Source organism: Trachypithecus francoisi, unplaced genomic scaffold (assembly GCF_009764315.1).
Source record: "Trachypithecus francoisi isolate TF-2019V2 unplaced genomic scaffold, Tfra_2.0 Lachesis_group19, whole genome shotgun sequence".
In the NCBI taxonomy this organism is placed as follows: Eukaryota; Metazoa; Chordata; class Mammalia; order Primates; family Cercopithecidae; genus Trachypithecus; species Trachypithecus francoisi.
Window position 1 is genome coordinate 32334844 of NW_022681464.1, and position 13851 is coordinate 32348694.

General features: G+C 45.2%; 1 protein-coding gene across 4 annotated transcripts in view; it reads left to right on the plus strand.

The window, feature by feature from the left end:
* ANKRD29 (ankyrin repeat domain 29) overlaps nt 1-13851 on the plus strand; it is a 78073-nt gene that overhangs the window by 40795 nt on the left and 23427 nt on the right. For 3 of the 4 annotated variants that reach the window (XM_033178128.1, XM_033178129.1, XM_033178131.1), the window contains 3 exons: nt 4785-4883; nt 6541-6636; nt 11802-11900. In XM_033178128.1, coding sequence (XP_033034019.1) covers nt 4785-4883; nt 6541-6636; nt 11802-11900 — 294 coding nt within the window. The remainder of the gene's footprint in view (nt 1-4784; nt 4884-6540; nt 6637-11801; nt 11901-13851) is intronic. The other variant, XM_033178130.1, reaches the window with a different exon arrangement.

The window sequence follows — 13851 nt, forward strand, 5'->3', positions numbered from 1 at the left end:
CTGTTGAACACCTCTAGGCGTGGGGGACTCACCCCTATCTGCTCAGTTTCTTTGGTCTTAGCCAACCCTCATTAAACTTTTATACATTGACCCCAAGTCTCCATGTAGCTTTTACCCATCTGTCTTCTTTCTATCACTTGGTCTGAAAAATTGGTCTAAATCCTTTTCTACTTGATATACACACAAATAGTAAAAGACATGAATCTCATCCTTCTTCAAGGTAAACGTTCTATTACTTTTTTTTTTTGATGGAGTCTCGCTTTGTCGCCCAGGCTGGAGTGCAGAGGCATGATCTTGGCTCACTGCAACCTCCACCTCCCAGGCTCAAGCGATTCTCCTGCCTCAGAATCCTGAGTTGCTGGAACTACAGGCGTGCGCCACCACACCCAGCTAGCTTCTATATTTTTAGTAGAGACGGGATTTTGCCATGTTGGCCAGGCTAGTCTCAAACTCCAGGCCTCAAGCGATTCACCCACCTCAGCCTCCCAAAGTGCTGGGATTACAGGTGTGAACCACTATGCCTGACCATTACCTTTTTAAAAAAAGTGCTGTAGAGGTTATAACTTCACAATGATTTATTTGATTTAATATCAAAGTATTAAAAATATCAAAGTATATGGAAGTATTCAAAAACCTATTTGAATATTTTTAAATGTTTTGTCACATTTTGATACATTGCAAAGCCCTACAAAAAGGAGCTAAATTGACTTACTTTTCATTATTTTCAAAATTATTTTTATATCTTTAATTAAAAAAACATTAAAAAATCATTGTTCTTTTTTATAGAGATGGGGGCCTCACTGTGTTGCTGAGGCTGGTCTCGAACTCCTGGGCTCAAGCCATCTTCCTTCCTTGGCCCCGCAAAGTGCTGGGATTACAGGTGTGAGCCACTGCACCCCATCATTTTCATGATGAAAATGAAGGCTCTAACCATTATACCAGAAGGAAAAAATAAGAGAAAACAGAAATTAAGGTATACAAAAGAGGAAAACCTCTCCTAATTCATAAACTAAATAATCAGCTGATAAATAATCTGATTTGACAATAATACTGTAACTCACATGCAACTCCCTGGGTTCCAAAATCAGATTTGGAGATGTAATTACCAGTAATGAAATACACAGGCGGCCCCCAAATCTCATTTTACCAGTCATTCCTACCTGCTCACAGTCAGTTATCTCACAGGGTCTATGGAAGAATCAAATTAAAAAGCATATGGAAGTATTTTGTGAACAAAAGTACAAATTAAGGGGCTTATTGTTTCTCATGATAAATACTACTCAGATGCAGTTAACATTTCCTGAGCATCTGTGAGCCAGTGCTCGTGCTCACCACCTTTCTATATGTTTTCTCACTTATCTCTGTGAAGCTAATAATTTTTCATTAGAGGACACTCAGACTGAGAGTGATTTGCCTAAGGTCTTCTAGCCAGGAAGAACTGATTGCTTTTTCCACCTCCCATGACTATTCCAATTAAGATGACATATTTGATGAGTGTTATCATTGATGTTCTAAATTGATCATAATAATTTTTTGGCCAGGCACGGTGGCTTATGCCTGTAATCCCAGCACTGTGGGAGACCAAGGCGGGTGGATCACTTGAGGTCAGGAGTTTGAGACCAGCCTGGCCAACATGGTGAAACCCCATATCTACTTAAAATACAAAAATTAGCTGGGTGTGGTGGTGCATGCCTGTAGTCTCAGCCTCTCGGGAGGCTGAGGCAGGAGGATCTCTTGAATCTGGGTGGCAAAGGTTGCAGTGATCTGAGATGGCACTACTGCACTCCAGCCTGGGCAAGAGAGCAAGACTGCAAGATAGATAGATAGATAGATAGATAGATAGATAGATAGATAGATAGATTTTTCACGATATAGCACCTCTTAGCACTTTCCCATATATGAGTTTCAGTTGTTAATACAAGTTTACTAATAATGACCAAGCCATTGAAAAGTATATCGAATAGACAGCTGCGGGCCATTTTTTGCTGGCTGCCTCTCCCTGCCCGCCCTCTGGTGGAGAGAGCGACAAAGAACAAAACAGACCCAGAGCAGGCACCGAGGGAGAAGCACATTATTATTAGCACTGGCTTGGACCCACAATCCCCTCCTGCCTCCCAGGGTCCCACCCACCCCGCTCTGGCTATAGCAGCTGGATTTCCCACCCTGCGTGAAGGAGCCATGCCTGTCCAAGCCACCGTGACTGTAGCTGCTTTTCCTTCTTCCTCAAACGACCCTTCCCCGCTCTCCCACCTAGCAAAATCCTGGTCCTTCTTCAAGACCCAGCTCACATAGCACTCTATCCAGGACACTGAGCCCACATTCCCCATGCAGCAGCCCTCCCTCCTGTTTCATTTTGTGCATTTTTGTCCATACTTTATGATGGCACTGCAGTCATATGGAAACCTCCATGTCTCTTCTCCAGGACTTATTTTTAGCACTCTGCTTGAGACTTAGAAGGCTGGGCTCATACCTCTAATCTCAGCACTTTGGTGGAAAGATCGCTGGAGGCCAAGAGTTCAAGAACAACCTAGGCAACAAAACAAGGTCCCATCTCTACAAAAAGGGAAAAAGAAAAAAAAAAACATAGCTGGGCATGGTGGTGCACACCTGTAGTCTCAGCTACCAGGAAGGCTGAGACAGGAGGATCATTTGAGCCCAGGATGTTGAGACTACAGTGAGCCTTGATCATATCACTGTACTCCAGTCTAGGTAACAGAGTCCTGTCTCGAATAATAATTATCGTTACTGGTTTCTTGAATGATTGATTAATTAAATCCTGAATTGGGAAAATCAAATAAAGAATATGGAAGTGCTTTTAAACCAAAGTACAAATTAAAGTACAAATAGCTCATGATAATATTTAGGTTCAAGAATATTTCCACCAAGAGGACACTGGAACAATTATGAAGTAGGTTAAAGTGTCTTCCGCTTCCGTCTATCCTTTGTTTCAGCACCTCTTCCACTGTCTCTCCCAAGACAGGTCCCAACATCCTGTGACTGCTCTTCAGCACCCCCAGATCCTCCTGGGCTCCCAAGTCACCAGCTTCCCCCACCCAGCTCAGATGTCTTCATCCTCCCTCCTTTCCCGGTTCAGCAATGGGCAACAATCTTGTACCTACTTCTGCTAGTAGGCTAAGATTGAAATTACACATTGCAGCAGAAAATGTAACTTTATATTCTATAACTGAATCATTTTGCTCATCAGCCCCCCTTCCCCCGATGAGCAATTCAGTCTTATCCGGCTAAAACAGTCTCTTGGGGCACATTACCATAATTACATCAGAGGTTACCTTTAGCCAATTCTGGATCCTGCTCCCTTCTGCCCTTCTCTCCGAAGGGACCTAAGAGTGAGACTGTCATCCTGGCATTGAGATGAGCATGGGGAGACTCATGCGTCGCCCTTGTGCTGGTCCGCAAGCATCCTGCACTGGTACACCCCAGGGATGCAGCTGGTCTCGCCATTGTCTGCTGACCTGGCCATTGCCTCTACTCAGGAAGTCAGGGCGCTATGGCCTTATCTTCCCAACCCCAGGCTCACTCCAGCCCACTGTTTCTCTATCGCTTCTGATTTCCCACAGGCAGACAGGACTCCTGGATGCCTAGGTGCTAGGCCCATGTGGGCCATGGGGACTGGGGGACCATTAACTCTGAAACTCTCATGGCCATTTCTCTCCTATCTCCCGGGCACCAGCAGAGAGCAGAACTTCTCTAAAGGGCTTGTAACTTTCCCGGTTTCTCACAAGAAGAGAAAATCCTTTCCCATCTGGAATTCCCCATAACTGACCTGATGTTTCTACCACCCCTAGGTTACCACTCCCCCACAACACACCCGAGATTCAACGCAGTGGGGGAGGAAAACATGGACACGCTCATCTGACCTCCGCCTTCCCCCTCCCTCTCTAGCTCCTTCACACATTGGAAGGCTTTCCCAGTTTCCATCCCGTCTGGTGGGAACCACCCTACTGTCAAATCCTTCTCCATCCCTTGCACGTTTTACTTTTTTCTCCTCTGGAGCAATATATCTCCACTTCATGGCCTGGTGTGCACAGAGAAAGCGGTATTGGGGAAATACTCCCAGATATAAGCGGAGGAAATATTCCCCAAAATGCTGTTCTGCCGTAACTAGTTTATGTGCTTCCTAGAAGACACAACAACACATTCCACATAAAATTAAGCCCCCTAAGAAATGAAGTGGCTGTGCAGGGTTCTGGACACCAGACTAGAAGAGTAGGAGAAATGACTTGAGTTCTCTGACCCGCAGACCCCACCTCAAAGGAAACTGCCTGCTTTTCTATGGGAATGAAGGGTGTGTATTGTGTGAACATTAAGGTGTGACCCACTGGGAAAGCAAAGAAATGGACAGTCTGGAGGAATAGACCGGCTTCTCTCTGGGTTTGTGGAATTTGGTTCTGCTGTGGTGTATGTATACAGCTCAACTGCTCCCCCAAGCCTTCAAAGCAAGATTCCCATGCATCCTTCCATGAAGGCTGTACCACACTTTTTGGTAAAAGATCCAGCCACAAAATGGATGATTTTATAAGCCAAAATTTCAATACTGGCAATTATTCAAGTAGCGCAGGCTCATCCATGTGCCGTCTGCGTGCGTGGTCTACACACACCCCCTCTTTTCTTAGTGCCTCCTGGGCGGTGTGGATCAGCTGGAGAGTATGATCTGCGGTCAGGGAGTGCCTATTCGCTTTCAGACCCCTGGAGTTCAAGACATTCTGTGAGCGGGTGGGGCCGGGCGCCCCACTCACGGCGGCCGCCGCCTCCTCTTCCCGCAGGACGGGACAGCGCCCCTGTGGATCGCGTCCCAGATGGGCCACAGCGAGGTGGTGCGGGTGATGCTGCTGCGCGGAGCCGACCGCGACGCTGCGCGGAACGTGAGTGCCCGGGTCGCGCGGCCACAGAGCGAAGCCTCCCAGCGCGCCTGTGCGGAGAAAACGGGTCTTGACTGAGTCTGCAGCCCACAAGGGCTTCCTCCCAACCTCCACCTGCTCTTGAGCAGGAAAACAAAGTCAAGGTCCGATTCGGTGCTGCTCGGTCTCTCTCCTGCTCCACCCTAGATGACCTTGGGACGCACTAGACAGGGTGGAATCTTAGCCTCAGGCCTGGGGGTGGTAGAGACCGGGCCTCCCGGCTGTCCTGGGGGCTGGGGTAGGGGGATCCCCTGGCTGGTGCTGCGCCTCCTGCAGGCCCTGCCTCTCGCCCCTGCTCTTTGGGGCTGCAGACCCCCCTGCACCCCGTCCCCTGTCGGCCCGCAGTCTCCACTGGCCTCTGCTGGTGTCACCTCATACTGCCTTTGTGTGCCCCACAGCAGGCCCTTTTCCCCACAAGGAAGGCTTGAAGAGAGCCTGACCACCTATGCTGTTTGCTTTTTGTGTTTTGCTGTGGCCTTTGTATAACCCTTGCTTACATAACCCACCTTCCCCTCTCCAAGTCTAAGCTCCAAAAAAGGGAAATCACCAGACGCTTTCGCCGCCATTTCACTGCCCTCTCTCCCACTCTTCTTCCCACAATCTCTGAAGCCAGAAAAGAACCCCCCCGCCCCCCAATTCCATCTTCCTTCTTTCTGATTACAGATAAACCCTAATGGCAGGCCGAAGTAGTTTCTTGGCTACAGGAGAATTGTGAACTAAATCCTCCAAACACAGCGATTGATATGTGAAAACGGGACAAAAAGGAATTTCGAAACTGTGTTCTTGAGCCAGAAAATAATAACATAAGCTAAATATTAATTTTTGAATTTGGCTTTTCATTCTTTTTTAGCAGATTTTATTTTTTTCTGAGACAGAGTCTCACTCTGTCACCCAGGCTGGAGTGCAGTGGCACTATCTCAACTCACTGTAACTTCCGCCTCTGGGTCCAAGTGATTCTCCTGCCTCAGCCTCTCGAGTAGCTGGGATTACAGGCACTGGGCCACCACACCCGGCTATTGTATTTTTGGTAGAGATGGGGTTTCAAGTGACCCTCCTGCCTTGGCTTTCCAAAGTGCCAGAATTACAGACGTGAGCCACTGCACCTGGCCTTTTAGCAGATTTTAATCTATCACCCATGCCCCAACCCCTACTGCCCACACACAGGCGGATACCTAGAGCAGACTAGGGCAAGGTCGTATAAATTTTTTTAGAAACAGTAAATACAGCTCAACAGTGATCTAAATTATTAAAGACAGTTAACCATTTCTGCTAAGTTATGAACAGCAGAGAATGCCTCTTTGATCCATCCATGGCCTACAAATATGCTCTTGAAATTCCCCTTGTCCCTGCCCAGTGTTCTCAGGAACTATAGGAGTATGAATTCCCAAATGGCAGAGTTCTAACATAATCTAAGTCACTGTTTATCTGATACTCTTGCATGCAGAATTAACTGCTTAATATTCTCTAAAATGCTCCTAGATTAAGAGACATTGCTGATCTGTGCTTAATTTACACATTTCATTCATTTCTGACAATGGTACTTTCCAGTTCCCAGCTGACAGCGCTTAAGCAACACAGACATATGTTAATAATCAACTTTTATTTTCCTCTTTGTGTTAAGGACGGCACAACGGCATTATTGAAAGCAGCCAACAAAGGGTATAATGATGTCATAGAAGAGTTGCTTAAATTCTCACCCACTCTTGGTATTTTGAAGGTAAGACCTAAAGAGAACTTTTACTAATCTGTAAGAGAGAGGTTGGAAAGTAAGTCCTCACTTGGGGACTGTGTTGAACTTGGGTGCCTGGTTAGTTGGAGTCTTGAAAGAACACACCTGCAGCTTCTTGATGCTGGAGATCCCAGGGGCACTGGTAGAAGTGGGGAGGTGTTAGAAAGTGTGGACCACAGTCTGTCACTACCTTGTTTTCCAGAAATAAAAATCGACAGTAGTAATGAAATAGCTAAATTGGAAAGTATACCATATTGACACCATTTGGAGGATTCGTGAAATCAAGGAAGAAGAACAGACACTTAGGTTCGTTCTCTTCATTTTCATGAGCGAAGAACCACTCTGTTTTGTTCCCTTAAGTGAAATAAAATAAGCCTCAAACACCTGGAAGCCTCAGAAAATATGTCAGTTTGGAGACCTGGGTCCCCTAAAAAACAGAGCCAAAACCCTTTTTTTTTTAAGTTTTGATCTTTTTGTTTTGTTTTGTTTTGCTTTTTGAGATGGAGTCTCCCTTTGTAGCCCAGGCTGGAGTGCAATGGTGCGATCTCGGCGTACTGAAACCTCTGCCTCCCAGGTTCAAGTGCTTCGCCTGCTGCAGCCTCCCAAGTAGCTGGGATTGCAGGCGTGCCACCACCACGCCCAGCTTTCTGTATTTTTAGTAGAGATGGAGTTCCACCATATTGACCAGGCTGGTCTCGAACTCCTGACCTCAAGTGATCCGCTTGCCTCAGCCTCCCGAAGTGCTGGGATTACTGGCGTGAGCCATCCCACCTGGCCTAAATTTTGATCGTTTTTGATTAAAATATTTATAACCTATAGTATATATAAGGAGTCAGCAAACTTTCTATAAAGGCTTAATAAATATTAGTATTTCTATTTACTAATATAATATTAATTATAGTATTGGTTATATTAATTTTATTATTAATTATTATGTTATTCATTATATTAATAGTAATGCTTACTAATATTTTAGCAAATATTACTAAATAGTAAATGGTAATAAATATTACTAATTACTAATATATTTACTACAGTAAAGCTATATTAATATATAAATATTACTATAGCAAATATATACTACAGAATGTATTTACTATACACTATATATAGTATATATATAGTATACATTTAAATTTTTTCAGAGATAGGGTTTCACTCTGTTGCCCAAGCTTGAGTACAATGATGCAATCATAGCTCACAGTAACCTTGAATTCCTGCCTCAAGTAATCCTTCCGCCTCAGCTGGGCCTACAGCCACACACCACTGCACCCATCTAATTTTTAAATGTGTTGTAGAGATAGGGTCTCACTATATTATCCAGGCTGGTCTCAAACTCCTGGTCTTAAGCAATCCTCCTGCCTCAGCCAGGAGTCATATTAGTATATGGCATATATTTATTATATATAGTATGTACTATACAATATATACTATATACTGTAAATACATACTATATAATATAAATATATGCTGTATATACTATAGAGTAAATATTTATGTCTAGTAATATTTACTGAAATATTAGTAAATATTACTGTCACCAGATAGCAAATATTTTCGGCTTTGCAGGCCATACAAATCTCTCCCAACTGCCCCAGCTCTGCTGTGGTAATCCAAAAGTAACCATAGAAAATACAACAAAAAGGCCCAGTGCGGTGGCTCATACCTGTAATCCCAGCACTTTGGAAGGCTGAGGCGGGTGCATCACTTGAATCCAAGAGTTCCAAACCAGCCTTGGCAACATAGCTAGACTCCCTCTCCACGAAAAAAGTTTTTAAAATTAACTGGTCATGATGGCATGCACCTGTAGTCGCAGCTACTTGGGAGGCTGAGGTGGGAGGATGGCTTGAGCCTGGGAAATGAAGCTGTGATCGAGCCACTGCACTCCAGCCTAGGGGACAGAGGAGACCCTGTCTCAAAAAAAAAAATTCCTATAAAACTTTATTTATTTTTGAACATTGTATTTATGGAATTTCATATTTTCACGTATTATGAAATATTTTTTCTTCTTTTTAAAATCATTTAAAAATGTAAAAACAGGCTGGGCGCAGTGATTTATCCCTATAATCCAGCACTTTGGGAGGCTGAGGCAGGAGGACTGCTTGAGGCCAGGAGTTAGAGACCAGCCTGGACAATATAGTGAGACCCTATCTCTACAACACATTTAAAAATTAGATGGATGCAGAGGTGTGTGGCTGTAGTCCCAGCTGAGGCAGGAGGATTGCTTGAGCCCAGGAGTTCAAGGTTACTGTGAGCTATGATTGTATCATTGCACTTCTGCCAGGGCAACAGAGTGAAACCCTGCCTCTGCAAAAATTTGTAAAAGTAGAAACAGTTCTCAGCTTGCAGGATTTGATTTGCAGGCTGTGGTTTGCTGACCCCTGAGATATAATGCTCCTGTTTTATTAAATACAGGACACCAAATCTGTTCTAAATTGACACAGTGGCTTAGCTTTGGGGCTGTCCTTTCAGGGTCTATCAATGTATATAAAATCTACTTGCCCTTGAATGACCCCAGACGCTTTTTGGATATTTTGTGTCTGCTCTTTATATTTTTAGATTCCACTCTTGCTGACAGTTAATACAGAACTGCTGTTGTCAGTGTGTTGGCCTCTCTCCCCTATGCTAATGGGCTCAAGCGCTACTTCATCTGCCACGAGCTTTTTTTTTTTTTTTTTTTTGGAGACAGGGTCTCACTATGTTGCCCAGGCTGGTCTTGACCTTTGAACTCCTGGGCTCAAGTGAGTCTCTCATCGTCCTGCCTCAGCCTCCTAAAGTGCTGGGATTACAGGTGTGAGCCACTGCACCTGGCCTGCCATGAGCTTTAGAAGCTAGAAAGCTGCGCTTGTTAAAATTGTTTGTCAAGTAAGAATAAACCATCTATGAAAATGAATTCTATGACCAAAAGGAACAAGCTTTAGAAACCTTGGACTTTGCAAAATCTAGTCTTGTTTCAAACAGCTCTTTTTTGGCTTTTAAAAAACTCCTGGTCTGGTATGGTGGCTCACACCTGTAATCCTAGCTCCTTGGGAGGCCGAGGGGGGTGAATCACCTGGGGTCAGGAGTTCAAGACCAGCTGGCCAATGTGGTGAAACCTCGTCTCTACTGAAAATACAAAAATAACCCAGGAGTGGTGGTGTGCACCTGTAATCCCAGCTACTCAGGAGTTTGAGGCAGGAGAATTGCTTGAACCCGGAAGGCAGAGGTTGCAGTGAGCCGAGATCGTGCTGCTGCACTCCAGCCCAGGTGGCAAGAGTGAAACTCCATCGCTAGGAGAAAAAAAAAAAAAGCAGAAGCCAGAAAGCTGCACTTGTTAAAATTGTTTGTAAAGGCCGGGCGCGGTGGCTCACGCTTGTAATCCCAGCACTTTGGGAGGCCAAGGTGGGTAGATCACCTGAGGTCAGGAGTTCAAGACCAGCCTGGCCAACATGGTGAAACCCCCGTCTCTACAAAAACACAAAAATTAGCTGGGCACGGTAGCTCGCGCCTGTAATCCCAGCACTTTAGGAGGCCGAGGTGGGTGGATCACAAGGTCAGGAGATCGAGACCATCCTGGCTAACACAGTGAAACCCCGTCTCTACTAAAAATACAAAAAATTAGCCAGGCGTAGTGGCGGGCACCTGTAGTCCCAGTTACTTGGGAGGCTGAGGCAGGAGAATGCCACGAACCTGGGAGGCGGAGCTTGCAGTGAGTTGCGATCACGCCACTGCACTCCAGCATGGGTAACAAAGCGAGACTCCATCTCAAAAAAAAAAAAAACCTTGTAAAGTAAGAATAAACCATCTATGAAAGTGAATTCTATGAATACAAGGAACAAGCTTTAGAAAGCTTGAACTTTGCAAAATCTAGTCTTGTTTCAAATAGCTCTTCTTTGGCTTTTTAAAAACTCCTGGTCAGGCATGGTGGCTCACACCTGTAATCCCAGCACTTTGGGAGGCCAAGGCAGGCAGAACACCTGAGCTCAGGAGTCGGAGACCAGCCCAGGCAACATGGGAAACCCTGTCTCTACAAAAAATACAAAAATTAGCAGGGCGGCTGTTACGCACTTGTAGTCCCAGCTACTCAGGAGGCTGAGGCATGAGAATCGTTTGAGCCCTGGAGACGGAGGTTGCAGGAAGCTGAGATTGCACCATTGCACTCCAGCCTGGGAGACAGAGTGAGACCCTGTCTCCAAAAAAAAAAAAAAAAAAAAAATTCTGACCCATGTTGCACACAGGTGAAGCTGATAGATTGGCTAAAATTTAGACAAGTACATTGTTACAAGAGTAGTGAATTATCATAGGTATTTAAAAGCAACCATAGAAAAATGCTTTGCTGGAATTTTTCTCTGGGTATGAGATTTTACTTTTTTACAAAATCAGAGTGGTTTCTATTATGAGTAATTAATTAGGAAACTAAGTTTGCATTTAGGTGCTATTTATAGACATATGTACCCTCTAGAACCATGTCCTATGGCTGCCCACCGTTATTAGTTTTGTTATAGTCTCCTCCCCTCCTCTCCCTGGTCCAGCTACATGCTGCATTTAGCTGGTTTCTTATTTTGATAAATATTTGCAATAAATGTCATAAAACATTAACAGCTCATCTGTGAGGCCCTTCTGTGCTCAAAAATGCTCCAACTCAAAGCTCTGGGGCATTGCCTCACCCCACATACTCTTCCTCTTAAGCCCTGTAGCTCCACAATCACAGTCCTGCCCACCTGAGTGCTCAGAGTATCTGTAGCTGGGCTGACAGGTCAGCTCGTTGGCTAAACAGTTGCTCCTCTAGCCTTGCTGGAAGTGGCTCAGCAAAACTACAAAGACTGTATGTATTGTCCTTGAAGAACAAAAATGTTGGGCACGGCATTGTTGTTTCTTTGGCAACAAGTTCCAAAGTGTGTAAAACAGACTGAGTGACCATGAAGTCATGTGCCCCTCAGCCCGATTCCTTAGTTCACGTGTAAGAACATTAGCAGTATTTGTACCGACCATCAGTTGTGTATCCAAGGACACTATACTAGAGGCTGATGGGACTTTGAAAAGTACAAGGCAAGATAAGGAAGCTTAAGGGTATGAGGTTACAGTCTTATCACCCAGATGGTTTATGATGAAAGACATGCTGAATGCCAATGGCTGTGAGCTCACTCCTGACACACACTGTCATTTTCTCTTAGAACGGGACATCAGCGCTCCATGCAGCAGTGCTCAGCGGGAACATTAAAACAGTTGCGCTGCTCCTAGAAGCAGGGGCAGACCCATCCCTGAGAAACAAGGTACCCACTTAAGCAATCTTTTAACTCCATTGGACCCCTTGAAGTGTCCTCCTAGGCCAGGAAGGATAAACATCTCCCTGGCTCCAGTCACCATCTTCATTCTTTGCATAGTAAGGGCATTCCAGGTTGCTATTAGTAGGTGATTAGTGAGCAGTACAGTTGGACCCAGGAAATTCTACTATTAATAAAAACCCTGACTCATAGCAATGATTTTCTTTCTTTCTTTTTTTTTTTAACAAACCCTTGTGTTGAGGGCTGACTTTCAATAGATCACAGCGAGGGAGCTCTCTGCTGTGTCCTAAACCCTGACCCAGAAGCAGGTCATCTCCAGATGGTTTAGCGCCAGGCTCCCCATAGACGTGCATTGTGTGATGGGTGAGGGGCTAGCAATGGTTTTCTTTTTTTTTGAGACAGAGTCTCGCTCTGTCACCCAGGCTGGAGTACAGTGGCGCGATCTCGCCTCACTGCAACCTCCACCTCCCAGGTTCAAGCAATTCTCCTGCCTCAGCCTCCCGAGTAGCTGGGATTACAGGTGTGTGCCACCATGCCCAGCTAATTTTTGTATTTTAGTAGAGATGGGGTTTCACCATGTTGGCCAGGCTGGTCTTGAACTCCTGACCTCAAGTGATCCACCCGCCTCCACTTCCCAAAGTGCTGGGATTATACACGAGGCACTGCACCTGGCCAGTGGTTTTCAGTTAACAGTGGTGCACCCTCCTGGTGGAGGTGAGGAAGAAAGGTAGAGCGGTTACTATAGGAGTAAGTATTGTTCTGTCATCCAAGATGTGCCCTAAAAATGCCAAAATTCTGGTAGTTTATCACCATTCCCATAAGTTCGATGTTCATATCTTGAGAATTGCTTGTGCTATATTTGGTTGCTTTTGTATTGTTAACAGGAGTACATGCCACTGATACAAAACAAACCCACTTTTTTCTAGTCCTAAATTGTTCATTTACAATTAGGCCAAACTTTGGCCGGGCGCGGTGGCTCAAGCCTGTAATCCCAGCACTTTGGGAGGCCGAGACGGGCGGATCACGAGGTCAGGAGATCGAGACCATCCTGGCTAATATGGTGAAACCCCGTCTCTACAAAAAAATACAAAAAACTAGCCGGGCGACGAGGCGGGCGCCTGTAGTCCCAGCTACTCGGGAGGCTGAGGCAGGAGAATGGCTTGAACCCAGGAGGCGGAGCTTGCAGTGAGCTGAGAGCCGGCCACTGCACTCCAGCCTGGGCGGCAGAGCAAGACTCCGTCTCAAAAAATAAAATAAAAAATACAATTAGGCCAAACTTTGAAGTGGGAGGGTACACAATAAGAATTTTTTTAAATGATTGTCATTTTGCTTCCCCCTCTTCAACATCTGCTTAAGCTGGCACATGTATAGATTGCAGCAGAGGAGAGTAGCCTAGGAAAGGTCTTGAGAGAATGCATGGGCAAGGCGCAGAGGCTCACTCCTGTAAACCCAGCACTTTGGCAGGCTGAGGCAGGTGGATCGCTTGAGCCCAGGAGTTCAAGACCGTCCTGGGCAATATGGCGAAACCCTGTCTCCACAAAAAATACAAAAATTAGCCAGGTGTGGTGGTGTGTGCCTATAGTCCCAGCTATTGGAGAGGCTGAGGTGGGAGGATTACCTGAACCTAGCCAAGGTGGTCAAGGCTGCAGTGAGCCATGGTCACACCACTGCACTCCACCCTGACTGACAGAGTGGAGAGAAAATGCACTAAACTGCAAACTTTATTTATTGATTTATTTATTATTTAAATGTAAATTTTTTTCTTTTTATAGAGATGTGTTTTTACTATGTTGCCCAGGCTGGTCTTGAACTCCTGGATTCAAGCAATCCTCCCACCTTGGCCTACCAAAGTACTAGTATTATAGGCATGAACGACAACACCTGGCCTAAACTACAAACTGTTGTTTGTTTGTTTGTTGTTGTTTTGTTTTGAGTCTCG